This window comes from Amblyomma mixtum, chromosome 1, assembly GCF_055824585.1.
Source record: "Amblyomma mixtum isolate Tamu chromosome 1, ASM5582458v1, whole genome shotgun sequence".
Classification (NCBI taxonomy): Eukaryota; Metazoa; Arthropoda; class Arachnida; order Ixodida; family Ixodidae; genus Amblyomma; species Amblyomma mixtum.
This window is the reverse complement of record NC_143012.1, coordinates 303,957,571-303,978,212: the sequence shown is the minus strand read 5'-3', so window position 1 is coordinate 303,978,212 and position 20,642 is coordinate 303,957,571. Positions and strand designations below refer to the sequence as shown.

The 20,642-nt window shown below is 49.1% G+C and overlaps 1 protein-coding gene across 6 annotated transcripts in view; it reads right to left on the bottom strand.

Annotated features, from left to right (window-relative positions):
* Nucleotides 1–20,642, bottom strand: part of LOC149372256 (uncharacterized) — a 49,242-nt gene that overhangs the window by 9,019 nt on the left and 19,581 nt on the right. For all 6 annotated transcript variants that reach the window (XM_089566676.1, XM_089566678.1, XM_089566679.1 and 3 more), the window contains exons 7-9: nt 10,034–10,129; nt 6,857–6,955; nt 4,769–4,867 (exon numbers count right to left, since the gene is read on the bottom strand). In XM_089566676.1, coding sequence (XP_089422802.1) covers nt 4,769–4,867; nt 6,857–6,955; nt 10,034–10,129 — 294 coding nt within the window. The remainder of the gene's footprint in view (nt 1–4,768; nt 4,868–6,856; nt 6,956–10,033; nt 10,130–20,642) is intronic.

The window sequence follows — 20,642 nt, the reverse complement described above, 5'->3', positions numbered from 1 at the left end:
TCTCCGATCGGGACTGGTAGTTCCAGCAATCTCCCCCTGCTTCCCAGGGAAGCGATACGCTGATCGCGCGTATCCAGCTTCGCGCTGTGGTCGAGTAGCGCGTCACTGCCCCAGTTCACAGCCAGCTGGTAAACGTGAGGTCAGGGTTTCGCGGCAAACGATTAAAGCTGCTCTCGGATGCAAATGCCGCGGAATTGGGTCGATATAGTTGCCGCAACAGCGGCAACCTTTGCACAATGCATCACGCGCAAAGGCCCCAGGCAGAGCCGGTAGCCCTGAGTCGTTACCACGGTTAACACACGAAACTCACTGGACGCCTACGGCCAGATAAAAGTTCCACGCGCACGTCGAAGCAGGGCCTGTGATCGCAGCGTCCTCTAACGGCCGACTAAGCAACTCCGCCGGTGGAAACAAAAACGTACCTGAAATCTGCTCGGCGGTACCCTTCGGGTTACACAATCCATACATACTACTCGCCGCTCATATCCGGTGCCTCTACCTATCCACTGTGTTCCGGCCACGGGGGGGAACACAGTGGCTCGCGCCGTGGGAAGATGAACCCTTGTAAAACTGGTCTATAGAGTCTTATAGACTCCATTGCCTTCCTATAGACACTTCCGTTTGTCTGCTCAGTCTATAGACTCTCTATGGACAAAAGTCCACTAAAAGTGTATGGCCATAAATCTATAGATTGTCTATAGACTGTATATTGTACTTATATTGTTATGAAGAAGAAGAGGGCAGTGGCGCGGGACGGAGCGCTTCCGCTAGGCCCACAGCCATTAAATCATATTATCATCTGTCATCATGTCGTCCTTTTCCTAGGCTTGCCACCTCGTAACATTTGGTGGAGGTGCTGGGTCCCTCATCGTCATCCTGGTCCCTGGAGCATCGCCACCTTCTGCTCGGCTTCGTCGTTGGCCGAGGGGACCTGGACTCCGCCGCCGGCTCAACCCGAGCCCGACCAGACCAGAACCGACCAGCCGCTTTCCCCCGCCCCGTCCCTAGCCCCGACCACAAGACACGACGACCAGGACCAGACGCAGCATGACCCGAAGACGACCCGAATCAAGACGGCACCCCCGCCCAAGCTGTCCGGCGAGTCCTTAATCTCTGACCTTCGGCTGTGGCGACCGACCGCTGGACCTGAAGCTCCAGGGACAACCGTTCACCAGATCATCTCGTTCATCTTGGTGGCAAGCCTTTCACCTTCTTCTATCCCTTGTGATCATGGTCATCGCCGCCTCATCATTGAAAATTTAAGCAATCGATCGGGACGATCGCTCTGAGGACCCGGGTCATGTTACGAAGAAGAAGAGGGCAGTGGCGCGGGACGGAGCGCTCGCGCTAGGCCCACAGACATTAAATCATATTATCATCTGTCATCATGTCGTCCTTTTCCTAGGCTTGTCACCTCGTAACAATATTGTCTATAGACTTCTCTAGGATTTGACTATAGACTGTCTATAGACCTTACAGACAAAACTCTATGGACAGTATATAGACTGCCCAAGGAAATTTTTGTAAGGAAAGTCCCCTAGTTCCTCTAAAGCCGTTCCCGAGATTACTCTTCTAAAAGGGACCCTAAACACCTTCAAAGAAGAGTACATAAACTCGCTCAATCACTACACTGTGCTGTCATGGACATCTGAGCCAAATAATACACTTCTACACGCAGCAGAGAACCAACAATCGCGAGCAAATGTTGGCGAGCCCTTTCCGGCGACTTCGCATACTCGTGACCTCCTCCGTTTCACGCATCTGTGTATGTCGGTTAAGGGATGGCTATTAAGATTTTTTCAGACGGCACGCAGCGACCGGTCAGCCGCGTCGCTCCGGCGGGTCAGGAAGCTCCGCACCCCGGGGAATTCCCGCGCGAGGTGGTAGCCGACGGTGGGAGCGAGTGGGTGGGCCGGCTGAGGAGCGCCGAACATTTCACCGTGCAAAAAGTGACGCGAGAGGGGAGAAGGCGCGAAAACGCTGAAAAATTTCGACTACAGATCTTCCTCACGTATATCCCCTATCGCGCATAGCATCTTACACTGCACCCGTCACATCCCGAAAACCCGGCTCGTCTGGACACCTGGGCATGTGTCTCTCCGTGGCAATGCGCGTGTTCATGCGACAGCACGAGGACTTATCCTCCGTGCGCTAGTGGAAGGCCATGTCAACCTAGAGCAGGCAGAACCCATTCTAAAGACCAACTTATTCGCACATACTCCAACATTATCGGCTGTCCCGGAGAACTTATTCGCCACCTCACAAAAATCTCCGTCGAGAAGAGGGGGACTTCTGGCGGTAACTCCAGAATAACACTTTCTCCCATCTTGCGCTTAGGCACACCTGTTATCCCACATGCTATCCCGAAAATTGTCGTTTTTGTGGCGCATATCCACATGGAAGTGTCCCAATCCTCCTCAGCAACCCCCCCCCCGCCACACACACACCCCACCCCCGTCCCAGTGGGAAGCCGCCCTGTCTATCGAGTCTCTGGACGATCAACGTGACCCTCATGATCGCCCGGGCCATTCGGACAGCTACGGCAAATGGAGCCCTGGACTAGGAGCTCCATCCCTTGGGGGGCCTTCTTCCCACTTAAGTTGATGATCATTTTTCTCTCTCTCTTATTCACAAGAAACGGGACTCCATGCATGCTTACTTGCACGGGTTTCTAACGCCACTTATACTGTCTTCACTTTCTACGCGCTGTGGCAAAATTTTAGGCAAAAAAAAAAAATTAACGACGATTACACGCGCGGTAATGAGGGTGACGAGCGCTAGCTATGGAGACACGATTACGCTTCAGTCCCATTCAGCGTCGATACCTCTCATGCAGGCTGTTCCGGTCTTTATCCCGGTTTCTCGTCCGGTCCAATTGCGCGAACGCGCACGGGGACTCAAGATAACAGGGAAGAGCTCCGGAGAAGTTGCGAATTAACGAAGGGCGTTTACTTAAGACACGTACTGAGGCTTGTAGTACGTCGATAGTCTCGTCCAATCTCGATGCGCGTACTGCTCGCGTTGTTTTCTAGCTGAAGGAACAGCAGGTACCAACTAGAAAACGCCGGACCGATGGAGACTCCCACATATGGTATAAATACTTCTTTTTGCAACTTCTTTACTGCTAACTTCGGCATATAAACGAATTTTGCCGCGTGACAACTTACGTTTATTGTAAGTGGACTTTAACGGACCTATAAGTTTAAAAACGGCGCCGAAAGCTAAGTTTATTATGTATCTCTGGATAAGGAGTCTGGAGCAGTTTGGCGCAATTTTTAAAATTTTTATCAGCATGGCGCCGCTTATCTGGTTAGGCTCAAAGTGGCGCATTTGGGGCATATGGGGCGCCAGTGCGACCGTGTACCGCAAAAGTAACCACAACATGAAAGCTGCCTTCCGATATTACTGACTGAAATCTAGCATCACTGTAGAAGTTAGCGCAACTAACTTCTACAGAAGCTTCTAAAGGTGTACAGAAACAGTATTTTTGGGCGTCCTATTCTTTTGCCTCGAAAAAGTCCTACGGGCATCAGGAAAATTAGCTGAAAACGCCAGTGCGCGGTGTTAACAATTCATTAGAAACGATTTTGTGAAGGCAGTTTCGGTCTCGGCCGACGCCAGCGGTGAAGTGCCCGCTGACGTAACGGCTGACCGACACACCTGGACAACCGCATTCCTGACGTCGGCGTCATTCGCAAGCCCCGATTGTTCACGCGAACCACTACTGGGTTCGGTGACGTCACAATAGGGGCAAGTGCACCCTGGCGTCACTCGATGTGGGTGAAAATGCCGAGCGGCTCATCGGACAACATTCAAAATATTAAATAATTATGTTCCACTCAGTGCCTACGACTGAAACTTGCTAGAAGGCATCTCCTCACGCTCATAAAACAAATAATATCGTTTGTTTGTGTTGGAAATTTTGTGCCTGTACCCCTTTAAGCGTGGACGAAAGTGCTACTGAGCTCGGTGTGCGTTGTCAGGATGCTCTTGTAGAGTGAAAAAAAACAAACAAAATCTAAACCGGTTTCGTGTTCCTATTACGTTCACAGTGGTAACATGTACCTGTCAGTGACTGTATTCAGCATGCCAGCGTAAACTGCATTTAAATGCCAGTTACAGCACTTATTTAGCACCCTCCTTCTCAAGTCCACCATGAACGTAGCGGGCCGGCAGCGCCAAGAGCAGCCGGATAGGCACAGCAGTAAGAACTAAGACGGAGGTGCAGGGGAACCTAAGCTTTCGTAATCTAACCTGCGGCTGAACAAATGAGCAACTCCACGCCTGACTTTCTGCATTATGGTAGCCACGGCAGTCAGTGTGTCATGCTCATTTGTACAGTGCCTCGACAGATGCCGAGCAGCAGTTAATTACAACTACAGTCGGATACAACTCAAGAGTGAAGCGGCCTATGGCCTCGTCGAACGCGGCACACCAGCCAATGGCTTCTACCGATCCTCATGGCGTACTGGTTAATCCCCTTGGACCTGCAAGCATGACATCACAGGAGGTGGCATATGAAAGGGTATTAATCGCGACTTAATCGGATTAGCCGAACGTTATGAAAATCGGTCGACGCCACTGGCAGGACGGCCTTCTTTGAGGGACACCTGCCGATTCGTTCTTGAGTTGTATCCGACTACAGCCACGCAGTAGTCACTATAGCAGCCTCCATTCAGCCCACTCAGCGTCGGCAGATCAGTTACGCCGTTTCACATTAGCCTGAACAGGTTCAATCAGCGGGTAAAGCGCTCCGCGTATACGATACCTTGGGCAACCGTGTACACTTCAGAAACCCCCAGGATGCGCTTCAGCAGCTGCTCTTCCCGTATTCGCTCCGAGTCGACCGTGACCGAGGCGTCCACCTCTGAAAGGGACCACAGAGTTCGACGAAGGGTCAAGTGCAAGTGCGAAGTTCACACGAGACACGCAGGTGACATACACAGCTCGTAAGGATGCAACTGATTCAACTCGAGCGTTTCTTCTTTACAAGCAACTTGTGTAGTTCCGTTCTTCCTTTTTACGCGCGCTTTCCTTTCTGGTCCAGTAAAGGCAAATGTTATTATATTGTCACGTGCTGCGCATGGGCCCTGAGGAACAAAGAAGACGTGCGCCGACTAGAAGAAAAAGAGGAAACCCAGTGTTCTGCCTCTGGCGCACCAGGCTCTGGTCGACCTGTCTTGTAAATAGCATTTTGTAAATAGAACCTGTAACAGTGTGGTGGAGGTGCGGGGTAGGCTAAATCAGAAAACTTGGGAACGAAACGCCGAAAATATGAGCAAAGTCCTAGGAAACTCCTGAGCTCTTTCGCTGATTTGGGTTCTTTGACACTGCTTACAGCTTCAACCTTCTGCGGGTCGGGCCTGACGCCATCCTTGTCAACGAGATGACCAAGCACAGTAACTTGGCGTTCACCGAAGCGACACTTCTTGGAGTTCAGCACGAGGTTCTATTTACAAAATACTATTTACAAGACAGGTCGACCAGAGCCTGGTGCGCCAGAGGCAGAAAACTGGGCTTCCTCTTTTTCTTCCAGCCGGCGCACGTCTTCTTTGTTCCTCAGGGCCCATGCGCAGCACGTGACAATATGACACTTTTGTTCTGACCTCTGAGATTACGCGTAAGGTGCGAGCTATTGTACAGTGATAACAGCCGATGCTCGCCTCACAGACGAGCCAACACAGTTTGTTCTGCAGCGAACTGTTCTAGGCCAGCTCCGGAACGGATATGCCTCGCGTTTGGAAAGGCAGGACTGGCAGCAATGCACGTGAATGTTATTAACGCAAGCGGTCGCAAGGGCTCCACCCAAAGCAAATGTTAAACAACGCTTTCAGACACTGAGGACCCATTATCCTTCTACCTTTTCTTTTTTGTAAAATCGAAATTGAAGTTCACGAATTCAATGACTTCCCCTTGTACTGAACTGTACCGCATCGCGCGTGTGCGTGTCAGCACGCGTAAAGGCTTAAAGATTTCTCACAATGCGCGTCGAGTTATAGGGACCGCGCAGCGATCTAGTCAAAGGGATATTATGGAGAAGAAATTAGAGTTAACGACAAGGACATATGATGTGCAGGGCACACACAATCGGTGGTCAGTTCGGGTAACAAAATGCGTATGAAGGTAGTAAAGGTCGGGAGATGACACAGGAAAAAGCGCTACGATAGAGTAGTGACAACTAGTGCAGAGCAGAACTGGAAATCGATGAAAAAGGCATTATTCCTACAGTGGGCTTGGCCTAGTCGACGATGATGACGTTTATTCTCTTGCTGAGCGAATGAACACCACCATCATAGAGTTTCTTAATATTGCATAGAGAATGTCTAGAGAAAAAGCTGGCGGCGCTGCACACGATCCACCATGGAGAGGTGCAGGAATGACGGGAAGACGAGACTTCGTATTTGTCTTGGCTACTGTTGAGTATGAAATGTGGATTCAGCCGCAACAACACGAACCTTCTCGCGGCAAACCCCGAAGAAAGGCTATGAAAGTTTCAATACCAGCGTAATAACGCTTGTGCTCAATTTAATAGGCAAGTGAAAAACGCGCTAAAAAATTAACCTCACGTGCGCGCAGACGAGAACCTCGCGGCGCAGCCGCCCATCCCGAGGCAAAATCCACGTATTCGGCCCAACACTAGCCAAGCCAAATAAGAAATCTAGTCTTCCCGGCATTCCCGCGGTACATGACGTGCTTTTTAAGAAACTCGCATAGACGGTGGCGCCAGCTTTCGCATTAGGTAATGCTGCGAAACTCTGTGACCACCACAAACTCCGCAGTAATCGGCATCGTCATCAGAAGTAGCAGCAGCGAAGTTACCTTCATGCACAGCAGCGCCCGCGAAGATCAAACCTACCTTCTTCCGTACTTGTCACAGGCGTGTCGCGCGCAGCGGCCTTTTCCTGTCGAATCTGAGCTAGCGTTTTGACTTGAAACGTTTCCGATCCCTCGCCACCTGAAAGAAGAGCGCCATAAGGAGATATGGCTAAGAAGACCGTACTCCCGATTCCTTCAAGCAGAACTTCGCGGTCCCGAAGCAAGAAACATTTCATGAACGAGACCTCCAAGATATGCATGCAAACTCCCCACCTCTATTTTCACTCCATCCTTTCACTTTTCTAACTTTTTTTTTTCATTTTTTGAGCAGCAACAGGATAAAGATTCAATGACACAATGAAAACAACATACTCGATTAACAACGCTCGTGACTGAGACATCTGTACGTCACAAGTCCTATTCACCTTATCACAAGTGGCAGCCTCTTAAGTCGGCATATCCGCAACTTTCCAGGCGTCGTGGATATCCACCCTATTTGACCACGCCTTTCGTCGATGTTAGCAACCTCTTAACGTCAAACCTGCTACATCGCATCGTTCCTGCGGTAATCCTGCTTTAAACTGAAGGGCTGTAAACCCGGAACGCGGGCCTCAAAAAAACGAGCCCCAGCCCTTCGCGCGTCGCAGACGTCGTAGTTCTGGAGCCGTCAATGGCATTCCGAGCCTTGATGCAAGCATCTGGGTACAGGCGTAATGCAGAAACGCCTGTCTGCCGAGATGCAGGTGGACGCTGAATAACCCATGCGGTTGAAAATAACCTCCTCGGTGCAGTTGTGGGGATCTCTTGTTTTTTATAGAAAGGCTCCAAGTGTCTCAAACGTACCCTGGAATGTAGGAGTCGGTTTTGACAGTCGAATTTCATTCTATGTAGGTGCTGAATATGCTTAACTTATGATCAAGATTTTTGTTTCGATCACCTGAGGTTCACGAAGCAGCAAAATATTTATTTCCTTCCTGCCAGAAATCCTTCTAGGGTAAGCCCAATCGACCCTTCCGTACACCTGGCCACGTCATCAGCCAACGCAAGCAGCTCTCCATAGCAACTGTGACGCCAATGTTAAGCCTACGTATAACTAACGTGTCTTTCTTGCTGGTGCATCGCTCGTTGCCATAGCAACTGTGACGACCTTGGCCGATTTGGACCAAAATCGAAGTCCAACCCCAATTGGCCGTGCCCGACACCACGGCAACCTCCAAATTTGGCCCAGGTCATTTCCAAAATTTGTCCTGGACGACCGTCGAATTTTGACCGCCGATTTGGACCAAAATCGGTGTCCAACCATAACCGGGTCTGATCGGCAAGTTGCCTACCTCCAAATCTGGCCCGAGTAATTTCCAAAAATGTGGCCCGGGCGACCCCCGAAAAAATAGTTAACGGCGTTGAAATTCGCGCCGTCTCGTTTCGCTTATTGTGGCGTCACCATTTAAGTCACCGCGATTTCGCACCTCACACATCAGCTTAAAGCCTGTTTCACATGCCAGCGAAAATGCTAGCGAATCCTGTCGCCGCGGCGGAAAAACCTGTTTTGAGTCGTCGCTGCGACGAGCGGCGAGGTTTCAACAAGTTGGAAATTTTCACTGCGACGCGCCGCTCAATCGCTCAGTCGCTTGCATGTGAACCGGCCTTAAGCGGAGTTAAACCCCGGCTATTTTTCTTACCATGGTTGGGAAAGAGATCGAGCTATCCGGCAGTGCATTTCTTCCCTCTATTTGCGAGCGCGCTTCTGGAACGTTCTCGAGTCCCTTGCTAACATGACGCCGAGGTAATCGATCGAGGGCCACCGCCCGGCTTGCGAAACCTCGGGCTGCGGTGCGAGCTGCCTCGTTTGCCGGCGTCCAGATAATGTGGACGGGACACGGGTTGAGATTAGATGTAACAATTCGTGGCGCGAAGGGATAGCTGCGACCTTTCGTGACGTTATATGCACTGCTTTAAGGCTCTCCGGACTAAGTACCCCCGGCACACAAATCACACACGAAGAATCAAGGTATATAGGGTATATAGCGACCAATGTAAGTTTTGCTCCTACAGAGCAAACCTAAATCACTTAATATGAGCCTGTACTATACTCTATCCCAGTAGTTCCTAGCAGCACTACCAAAGCTGCGATGAGTGCACTGACAACTTTCTGACGCTGCGGGATGTAGTGCCAGTATAAAATAGGCATACTGGCATATAGGATAGCGTGATTTAAAGTGCACATGCGCAAGCGCTATTTCATATAGAACCTTGAAGTACGCTATTTCCAGACATCAGCGTGTGCGTTTCTTTTCCGCTGTAAAACCTCGTTTCCAAAATGGCGGCGCCCTTTGCAGCAGGACCCCTCGCTACAGTGCTCTAGAACTGTACCCTCGCCCCGGACTGAATTCGTCGCTGTTACTGCCGTTTTCAGTATGTTCACTGGCCATAAATGGGGCACCGAGCTTTCCCTTAGTCTCATCTCGCTAATAACAAAATGTATTAGATAATTTTTGCGCTAATTATTTAGGGTGACGATTTTGCCCCTTCTAGTCCTAAAGAGGAGCGTAAGTTTGTTTACAAAAATGCTTCCCATTCTAACAACCAGGCGGCGCCACTATGCCGAGAGCATCTTTGCGTCCTCTGGACGTGACGAAACGGCGTAACGTCCCGCAAGGTGCTTACGTTCAGAGTATGTCAGCGTGGATACGCTAATGGTACGCAGCGTCAATTTATATTCTTTTCTAACCATATCTGCGTACGCCGCGAGCAGACGACCAGGCGCGGAGGAACACGACTAACGCGTTCTCCTGATTGGTTGAGGAGGTCCCTGCTTTTGGTAGTGCTGCAAGTTGCGCACTCGCATCAAATCATTATAAACGAAGGGCAGTGGAAGACAGTGCCGCTTAGTGCTAATCCCCCTTCCCCAAAACAGGGAGATCGGCTGGGGAGAAGAGGCAGCTGGGGTTCACTGACTTCGCTATCTCTGACATCCTCGCAGTGACCTCGACCTTGACCCCTTTCCCCGGTCCTGTCTCTAAACGGTCGGGAAGCCTCGGGTAAGCATCCCACTCACTCAACCGCCATTGAGATGAATCTCAATAAAGTTGTACCACCATCACCACCACCAAGGTAACTGGCCCGCGGTTTAGGCAACTGAGTACTATGCTTATATTTTCGCCATCAAGCAAGCTCTGAACTCGCGGTCGGCGCGGTGACCCGAACGCGGCACACGTACCTCTTTGAGGACTCCTGCCTCCAGCTTGTCTGCAGCGCAGCGCCGGCGATGCGTGGTTCTTCTGGGGTGTTCCGAAGGTGCTCTCGCTGTCGGATTCTGAAAGAGACGCGGTGAAAAAATTCACGCCTTTGCGTCTTCACTTCGCTGCTTCGTCGCTACCGTCGAATTAGGAAGTGATACAAGGTTACGAGGACGGACCACGGTTCGTGCTTCCAGTCAGCTGTGCGCCCTCGTTGCGCAAGTCGCACAGGGCGACGCAACTTCGCGGATACGAGACAGAACAAAGAAAACGATCGTAAATAGGTGCGTTCCCTTTGGTACCTCATTGGAGCCTTTTAGCACACTCTATTCATATGCGCCGTTGCATCGTCGACGGGTAATCGAGCGCCAAATATCTAGATCGAGCTAGTGAAGATGCATACTCCGCAGAGGGATAGAGGTGTAGGAACGTCACCGCCTTCGCCCCACAAGCAAAATACTCACGCTGTGATTTTTCACCTATTAGAGAATCGGTGTTTCTCTGCCAAGCAGGACATCCAAGCCCCGGCAGCAGTGCCGCCGTAGCCGCTAAGTTCTTACCATGTGTTGTTATTCAAGAGAATCGGTCACTTGATGACCAGATGCCTTCAAGCCTGCCGCTTGTCGAACTGCGAGACGCGCGATCTTGGCTTAAGTTTGAAGTCCCGTTAGTCCGGTGTGGCACTTGTTATGTGCCGAGGCATTGTCTTGGTACCATTTGCGACTTACATTCAGTACATTGGAAATGCAGCCACCGACAGACCGCAGGACAAACAGTGTTCAGTATTTAGAGGACCATTATGTCTCCAAATGGGCACTGAAACTACTAGGACGCCCATGGGAGCTTCAAATGTTTATTGGATGCATTCCTTACGTTTGGTACTGCAGCCCCTGATATCCGACGCACTGAAAAACCGAGACTCTGAAAGCAAATCATCAACCTTTTGAGGTGCTTATGCTGCGTGCGTTCTATTCAGTCAACGAGCGAGCAGCAGATAACACAACGTTGATGATAATGACTTCATTGTAATGGAGCAGAGTAGCTTCGCGAAAAAGACACCCTTTGCCCCAAACTTTTCACCCATCTACTCTTGACCTCGGTGCAGGTACCGAAGTACGAAGATGCGGAATTTCGAATTAAAAGAAACAAATTTATGCACGAACATTTCGCCGCTGACCAGAACATGGAATGAAAGCGCCCACCTCGAGCTTTCTCAACAAGCGACGCCAAGTCACGCAGCAGAGTATGGTAAGGGGAACAACTCTAAAGCCGTTGCACTTGGTGGAAGACGCGTCCGGGTCCCAAGGCGAAATCATGCTACCAGTACTACGTTAACTATTCTGGCGATTAGTGTGCACGGCACGACAATTTAGTAGGAAATGAAACGAATTGCGTCGGAATAGCAACGAGATATTTTCGGAACGTGCTACCCCGTTCAACACTGCCACCAGACGCGTTAGCATACATTAGCACAACGCATCCCCGCTGACGTCAGTGAGCGGCCAAACGCGTTTGGTGCGGCTTATTACCACATGATAATTGCACGGTGACGCAGAATGAAGTATATCAAGCCAAAAACAAGCAAAATAAACTGGAAAAAGCGGACTTAGAACAATCCCCGGAGTCCACGAAGCCATCAGCGATGCAGAAGACCTTGATTGTCAAGTACGCCTTCCACGTATTCACCTTTGACGTTACACTTTTTCTTTAGCCGTTAGTACATAACTACATCGTATGTATAGCGCATAACAGGTCGATAAAAGAGCAGAAAACGCTATCGCGATGTTATTCCCAAGGCACACTGTAGCTTTGGCTTTTATAGGCTGCATTTAGCATCGGTCGTACCGCGTATATTCAGGTGTTTAATGTTTTAATTAGCTCGCAAAAAACAAATTCATGGCGCTGACGGGGTCACCACACACTGGCGGTTTTTAGCAGTGGATATCGGGTGGGAGCTTGATGACTGAACAAACAGTAAATATTCTGCAAAATGGGTTAATAAATGAAGATACGTTTTGGGATTTAATATAAGATCAACAAAGCCAAAACGTTTGCCTTATATAAAAGCTTTGCAAAGCAAGCAAAAAAAAAACACCACCAGAGGCTCTGGCTATTGTTTTGCATCGAAGGACTTTGCACCTCTCTGTGCACACGCATCTATGACCTAGCACATAGCCGATTATATATCTGAGGGCGGCTTCGCGGAATCGATGTGATCGAGCCATTGCATTCTACGAGCGTTCGTTTCGGTCCCAGAAAGGACGCAAAGAAAAAAAGCCATTTGTTTCACATTTACCAGTGTTCATCAAAACTTGTGGAGGATCACCGGGCGGCGGCTCCAGATGGCGCCACGTTCCCGCCAACAGCGCGCAGTGGCAAGGCACGGTACGCGGTATGCTAAAAAGTATCTCGCGCTTAAACGGACTAAGAAATAAATTTATTGAGATTACGTAAAGATAGGCAATCCATCACTCGTCACCCCAGCGCAAGAATTTTTGTGCTAGCATCAATAACAACGAAGTTATAGACGATTAAAAATCACGTCCTCCTCTCCCCCTTCAACTCGTACGCGCGGGACACCATAAAAAATAAAGAAAACAGCTCCGGGACTGGGCTCCGCCCATTAATACGTCATTCGCTGACGTTCGGTTTACGACTTCCGGTAGTCGCACTCCCGAGGAACAGCGTGCGTCGGCAGCGTCTCTCCGGTCTCTGCGCTTTCTTGGCTCCCGAACTCGCGACAGAAAGAGGCGGCAGAGGTAAATTGAAACCATACGCGCGAAGGCAATGCCTAGCTGGCTTGCGCTTGCCCGAGGGGGTCGCGCGGCGGCTCGAGCAGACGATTTTCACCGCTACCGGAAGTATGCCCGTGACGTCGTAGCTGCCGCGGCTCGAGCGAATGACAGCATGTGGTGGCCTGCCGACGTCATGGGACTAGTGACGTCTGTTTTCCCGATTTTGGTTCCAAAATGGCTCCCTACGAAGACACCAAACGGCCCGCGAATTTTAAAAAATACGACTTTTAAAAATTCATAATAAATTGCCGGCTCAGTTCCGAAGACTCATACTTGGTGGCAATGCTTCTGAACATCACTTCTAACATTTACAAGCGGCTTTTAATTCTCTGCATGGTCCCTTTAAGTTCGGATAAGTCAGGGAGGGCCACTGGTGAATGTTCTCTTTCCGCCATCGACGTGACAGCGAAGCATCGCTGGGCCAGCTGTTGGTTGTAACCATGGAAACGACGCTGCCAGCCATGGCAAGAACGAGTTAGTGGGAACAGGCAACCACGGTGTTCAAACTTGCGCAACGTGCTCTCGTGGGCTACTTTGATTGGTCCCACCCAAAACAGTCATTGGTAAAGTGAAATGGGAAGCACCGCGAAAATCGAGCCGAGGGCAGCATTTGGTCTAGTATTTTGAAATTTGTTCATTGTATAACTCCCGTTCTTATGCGCCGATTCCTGTAATTATTTTTGAGTCAGCATCTATGTGACAAAGAATACCTGAAGTATAGGCAGCATCCCTTCAAGCAGTTTCAGAGTCCTTTTAAGTGCACTGACATCGCGTAGTACACTAGCCTCTAGAAGTTGAATTGACTAAGTATGTATCACCTTCAAGGAGAGAGACATCCACACTACGTATTACCAGGTATGAACTGCTAAGACAATCGCAGTCTGTTTGAGATAGGTACCACACAGAGTGCGGTAACAAAGCACTACCTCCGCATTACGAAATCCACGGCCACAGAAACTTCGAAGCACGTCCTGGAGTTATGATGACAAGCACAGTCCACAGCAGAACCGCAATGTTGCCGCAGAAACCCCACTGCACTCACTAGTCGACACTCCGCCAAGGTCTATGCCCATTTACCAGCAGGAAGGCATACCTCATGGACAGGCTTCGTCACCAGAGGGCTCCTGTCACGAGATTATGGCACAAAGAGGAATCACGTCCTTCACACCTCGTGTTTTTCACGTCCTTGTATTCTTTTTTATTTGTTATGTACAAACAGCTTGCATTCTCTTCGGTTCTGTTAGTGACGTCCAGCATAGCAAGCGCCTTTTTTTGTTTGTGTGTGTGGGGGTCACATGACACAGACGGGAGGCACAGGGTAGACAGATTTCAGCAGAACTCAGATGCTTGTTCAAGAGGCGTGAGGGACAGAGGAATCGGGGGAAGAAGAGGAGCAGAAATAATGGGCCAAAGGTCTAAGGGCACAGACCAACGTAAAACATTCAAGGAAGTGGCGGTCTGCGCAACACAAAACAAAAACAATAGCAGACACCGCGCTCAGTTTGATGCGCTTCATCGAGGAAACTAGACAAGGCCTTTCGGAGCTGCTTATCGGTACGGCTGAAGAGGAATAACGGGAGTGGGGCACCTGAGATTCTCGTAGTGACAATAAGGCCATTGACGAGTCCACAAGAGGAAAAGAAACAGACAAGAGAACAAGGAAAACAAGGCATTCTGCAGTTATGTTTCACGAGAAACTCCTCCTAAACAGCCGGCAGCCTCCCGATAACTGGCGACAGCTAAAGAAAGCAACCACGTGCAAGAAAAAAATACACAAGCCATGTGTGGACCAAAGCTTTCCAGCGGTCACCCTCGCACAAAGCCTAGCGCACATATCCCTTGGCCCAGTCATTATTTCGGATCTCAGCCTGGAGTCCACGTAAAGGAGCCCCGCGCGAGCGCTGGCATAAGCAGCAAGCCAGCTTTTCCAGTAGCTGGCTCGACGAATGCTTGCCTCATTGGCGCCTGCCAGCGTTTGAATCCATCACACACACACAAAAAAAATTCTCGCCAAAGAGCCCGCTAACTACCTGCCAGCACACGCCTCTGTCGGGCCCTTCGAAGTCGCGTGCAGAAAGGAAGCCTTTGGCTTGAGGGGATGCCAGCACAGAGGGTGATCTAGGGTCGGAGCCGGGGCGCACGTCCTCATTGCATTAAATGCGGCAGTAGCTCCTTTCCCTACAACAGTTGCCACAGCGTTTTTGCGCCGATTGCACCGCTCTAGCAGTCACCGGCTGCCATGGGATCCCAGTTGCGCCAGCTGGCAACGGCACTTTTTCTGGTCGACCGCCGGAAGGAAGGAAGGGGTCGGAAGAAGGGTGGGATCGCGCGTGACACGTCTACTAACGGCGCGCATCACCATCCCTGGGATTAGTCAAAACTAATTAGAGGGAAAATGGGAAAGAGCCGGCAGGGGAGAGCCACTAGGAAAAATTAAAAGGCGGCTGGTGTGAGTGGGACAGGGAGAGAGGGGGGAAGCTTTACGAGAACAACGTGGGAGGGGAAAGAAGGAAGGAAGGAGGTGGGGCAGGCCAGAGAGACAGAGAGAGAAGCGATAGCCGGCAGCTGCGGGGCTTCTCTGCTCAGTGCCAGGCGGGCCGACCCAGGTAGACGCTGCCGTGGCGCAGGAACCCCTGGAACACGGTGTGGTGGCGCCCTGGGCGGGGGTGGGCACACGCGCGCGCGTCAGTACACGCAGACTTCCCAAGCACACGAATGCATGCAGACACACACACACACAGAGACACAGATACAAAGAAGAACCGAAGAACCGAGCATCAAGCGTACCGCTTTCGTGAAGCAACGAGCGTTTCAGCATAGCGTGTTCCACTTTCACGAGGAGCCAACAAAGCAATTGCAAGTGGGTCTCCGCGTAAGCAGACCACACAATGACAAAACTGGTTTCTTTGTCCTATACGAAGGCGGTGATTGCAAGCAACGTTTGCAAGAACCAAATGCTACTGTCAACCAAGTCTGAAATCTGCCAGCTGGTCACCGCCTCGTGAGGCTGTGGAGACTCTGGCAGGTAAGCCATGTCTAATTCACGAACACAGGGACTATAACACCCTTCCAAGCAGCGACAAGATACATGCGTGTCACGGTTGACTCCCAGATGAAATAACAAAAAAAAAAAAAAAGTCTCATTTGCCCAACGGTTCCACATGCGCGACGATGCAATACAACAGCGATATTATTAAATGGGAGTTCACATTAGAGTGAAATTAAAGCCACTTTGTTCCACAGTACAAAACGTGATCAACATTTATGCGTGGCATAGTACCAAATGGCGACACGTGCACACTTTATTCCGGCCTTTGAATTATAAAATCAAACATTTTACAGTGAGGGCACAGCGAGTCTTTGGCTGCAATGCGAAGATAGGTGTGAAGCTAGATGAAATTTTCTCCCCTTTCTTTTGCTAGTGAAATGGGTGCTGAAACAATCTGCGAACACTAATATTACATTGAGCCAGTTTGGAGCTCAGTGCCATGTTAAGTGTTCTTCAGGGTCCTACGCTCTGTGAAGCCCATCACTATCAGCTAGCTCAAGCTTCTGCATTGATCAATGAACTGAAAGACAGACGAGAAAAATGCCACCAACGAAATGAAATATTCAGGGACTGGCAGGCAGATCTATAGTTACAATAATCTCAACCAATGGCATTTTGGTCTCTTGTATTTTCACATAACTCTAACCTCTCCCTCAATCACACTTGCCATGGAGGTTTTTCTAACCTTGCAGTTTTTAGTCTTGATACCTATGCCGAATATAAATGTAGAGGAGGTTTCTCAGACATGACTGCACGCAGCTGCTTGTGTGCCCAAAGGTATCGTGTTTTATCACATGAACAAGGACACAAATCCTTATTGGCTAGCCCAAACCCTCTGAATATTGTAATGCCACAAAAAATTAACACAGAGGAAAGTAATATGAAACATCTCTACACAAATCAGCATCACCATCAGTAGCAATCTTCACTACACGGATTTACGACTGCAAGTACAAGCCTATAGTCCAAATTAGTGACCAGACGTTCCCGCCCATATTTGAATCTAACAGCAAGGACACCGTGGTCAGGCGCCTCCACAGCATGCCTACCGCAATGCAGTGGAGGCAGGATAAAGTACCGCTAATACCACTGTTATGCAGGCATTTTTGACCACGACAGAAATTAATGCAGATCTGCCATCAATACAAGGCAATTCAATCGCAACTGAGACCGATCCTGCTCAATTCCAAGCCCTCGAGCTCAGGAAACATTCAAACACATTCTATGAAATTTAGCTGTGCCACAGTTACAGGAATTATGATGAATATTTTCATGTTCTTTTACTTGCTTGAAAAGTCATTTTTTTTGCCACCATTTGCGCATGGTTTCAGAAGGCAGTCAACCGCACTGCCAAGACAAACACCGTGACGGAAGGAGGGCATGGAATAAGCAGTTGTGCGTTCATCTTCTGTCTAGTCAACGAACTTTACTACCATCTGAAAACTGCGGTGAAACATCTACAAGTTTTGCTGAATGTGTGCATGCAATGCCACCCATCATTTAGAAGGCGAAGTTGCCCGTCAAGATCAATTAGGAACATGAAGCAGCGTTGCACGTCAAGCCACTCTGAACTTCAATCGGAACCAGATTCCATTGGGATTGCAAGTACCAATGTGACAGCAGTTTGTATTCGTGCCACACGCTTTGCATAACAGATGCTGCAATTACATGCTCACTGCGAGAGATTTTCAGAGCCCCATTTCCTGCGCGTAATATGCCCACTAGGCCATCTTCAACTGTCTTGGGCACAGTGTCACCCACCAGTGAGCCATTGGCAAAACCAGCTTTTCGAACCACCAACAAATGGCAATAGCAACGTATCAAGTTTGCTTTTGCACGCTCTTTGAAGCTTACTCTGCTATCTACGGCTTCGTCGCGTGATTCGGTATTTGTGTCGCACACAGTGCATATGCTAAATGATCTATCGGTGACACACGACGAAATGCACATGCTAAAAATACCCCCGAGAGACTGTACACCACAAACTACTCCTGGCTACTCTGTACAGAGTTTCAAAGGACAGTATTTGCGGTGCGAAGCTTTGCTTAGTACAACCCTGAAGTGTTCGAAGTATGCTATGCACCATACAACAGTAGGATGTGCACTCAGTGCCTACGCTCAAGGCACTTGTATATGGTGACAACTAATAAACAGCATAGAGCTCAAAGATTACATAGCCAGCCACTACAAAACCAATGGTGGACAAACAACCCCTTTTAATTATGCTATACAATCCATGCAAACCATTCCATTAACACGAAAAGTGCGCAAATAAGCAGAGCAGAACTTTCCAGTGAGCTGGCCACTATTAGAGAACAGTAAGCGGAACAGTACTGGTTAGCTAATGGATAACATTTTGGAGAAAATGTTTCCCCAGATAAACATCTCGTGGCAGGGCACAATGCACCATTACACAATTTGCTGGACTTCAAGGCATTTTTAGTCCCAAAATTAAGTACAATACCAATGACTCAGAAGCCAGAGGTAGCAGCACACACGCTTTGAGGCAGGGCTGAAGCACACTGGGTAGCTTCCGGCAGGGTCAAAGACTACGCAAATGTACCTCGCCAATGGCTGGCACAGTTTTTCCACATGGCAACACTAGCCAACTGGTTTTGGCACCAATGCAGTTGCTGCAATCCCTCTTAACTTACCTGCCAGCTTCTAACAGCCAAAGGAAGTAAACGAACCGAATAACAAGCAGTAAAGGAAAAAAAAAAGGGGGGCCCCCGAAAACCAAATGTTAACAAGGTGTGAATAAAAAAAAATACGAAAGAGAAACAACACATGCATGCTTCATCTGTCCTTGTGCAAGAACTCAACTTTATTACTTCGAGAATTCTTATATCATCAACAGTAGTGTAGACATGATAGTCCGAACCAGGATGACTTAAAGAAAAAATTTTCATAAATATACCCTTATTTTGGCAAGCAACATATATTCAAACAAAACAGAATGAAAGCATTGTTGTCCCAAACACCACCACATGAGACATGCACACATGACCCTGTCACAGGGAGGGAAAAAAATGCATAGGATAGCAAAGAAAAAAAAGCAACAGGTAATGTTCAGGATTGTGTGCAGACCTGTGAACTTGCAAAAAAAAAAAGAAAAGTGAGAGGACATAGCAGCCTACGGAATGAGTGCCATATGTAAAAAAAAAAAAAAGAAGCACTTGTTAATGTTACTGGAAAGGATCCCCTGCCAAGGACAAAGTCACACAGGTACACACGCAACACCATCATGTTGCCAAATAGCAAACAACCCCAGCTGGCAATATTCTCTGTACAAAGCTGCCACACTTGCAAACAATAAATTAATAGAGCACTACAACTTCTAAACTATGAAAGAAAATCCATTTGTTGGCCTGTTTCCCAAAAGAGAGGCAATAAGATTTTACAAGAGCTTTGCTCGTGTAGAAAATTGAAAGGGCTGGGAATAAAGCTAACAATGCAAAGGAAAAAAAAAAGTAACAAACAGGAAGACCTGCATAGCACACATCCATGCATGTGCTTCTATAACAAGGAAAGATTTGTGGGGAGAAAGGGGGGTAGTGTATAAAAGGACGTGAAAATGTGGTTGTGTAGGTGTGTGTGTGTGTGTTGTGGCGCATGTGCTACATCATCCAACAACAAAAAAAAAGATAAGCAGACAGAAAAAAAAATAAAGAGAAGAAGAAACAACAAACAACAACAAAGATTGGGTTGGGGGGGGAATAGCAGGAAGAGGGAGCAACTGCAGAGGAGGAGAATGCCAATCCGGGCGCGGCGCAATGGTGGTGGTGCCAGAGGCGGAGGGAGAGTATCGGCAGCCTTGAGGGCCCCGGAGCCAAGCACACCACGCGCGCCCCCGAGACCTAACTCTTCCTGCCTCTAGCAATAGCGAGACGTCGACACCCCTGCAAAGACCGGAAACAAGAGGCTTCAGCCACCGCCCTCCTCCACCCAGCCCCCCCCCCCCCCCTCACTACCACCACCCACCCCCTCACAAAAGCCGGCTATCAACTTGAGACTTTGTGCCAATATCCTAGGCAGGTTTTCTATTCATCACAAGGCTGCCCTATCCCTCCCCCATAATCGTAAAGCCCCCAATCTACACAAATGCAGCAGCAACGGCAAAGCTGCCACCAATGCTGAGGGCAGTCAAGCAGTACCGGATCATGCGACACCCGCGCACATGCTCTGTGTACTGTCACGTCTGTTTCCCGCAAATGTAACAGTGCATTCACGAGGGGCTTCACGGGAGGAGTAACCTGAAAGCACTGCATACAGTCTCCAACAAGCAGCAACTACGGTGTGGCGGCACTCTAGCCGTAGCTACAGAACCACCCAGTGCCTACTAAGGCTTCATCGCACCAAAAAGAACAAGAAAAAAAAAATTGCTCACATACCACACAAAACATGCGTTCAATGATGCAGGTTGTGCTTACTAAAGCTTAAGACACAGCCACTAGAAAATGACTTCCTCCTACATAATGGCTGTAGATCAACATTACACGGCCCAAGCACAGCCTACCGGACTAAGTGCTTTGGCAAATTAATGGCCACAACCCTGCTGAGGACACTGCGTGACATGTGAACCGATTCAGCTCTGAACTAACTCATTCGAATATTCGGAAATTTACTAGCGACAGGTAGCCAAGGTTGGGCACAGAATAAAAGTGTACACCTTAAGGCACAGCACTTGCAAACCAGGAGACCTACTGCATTGATTACTAGTATCATGCAAGATTTCTCACACCGTTA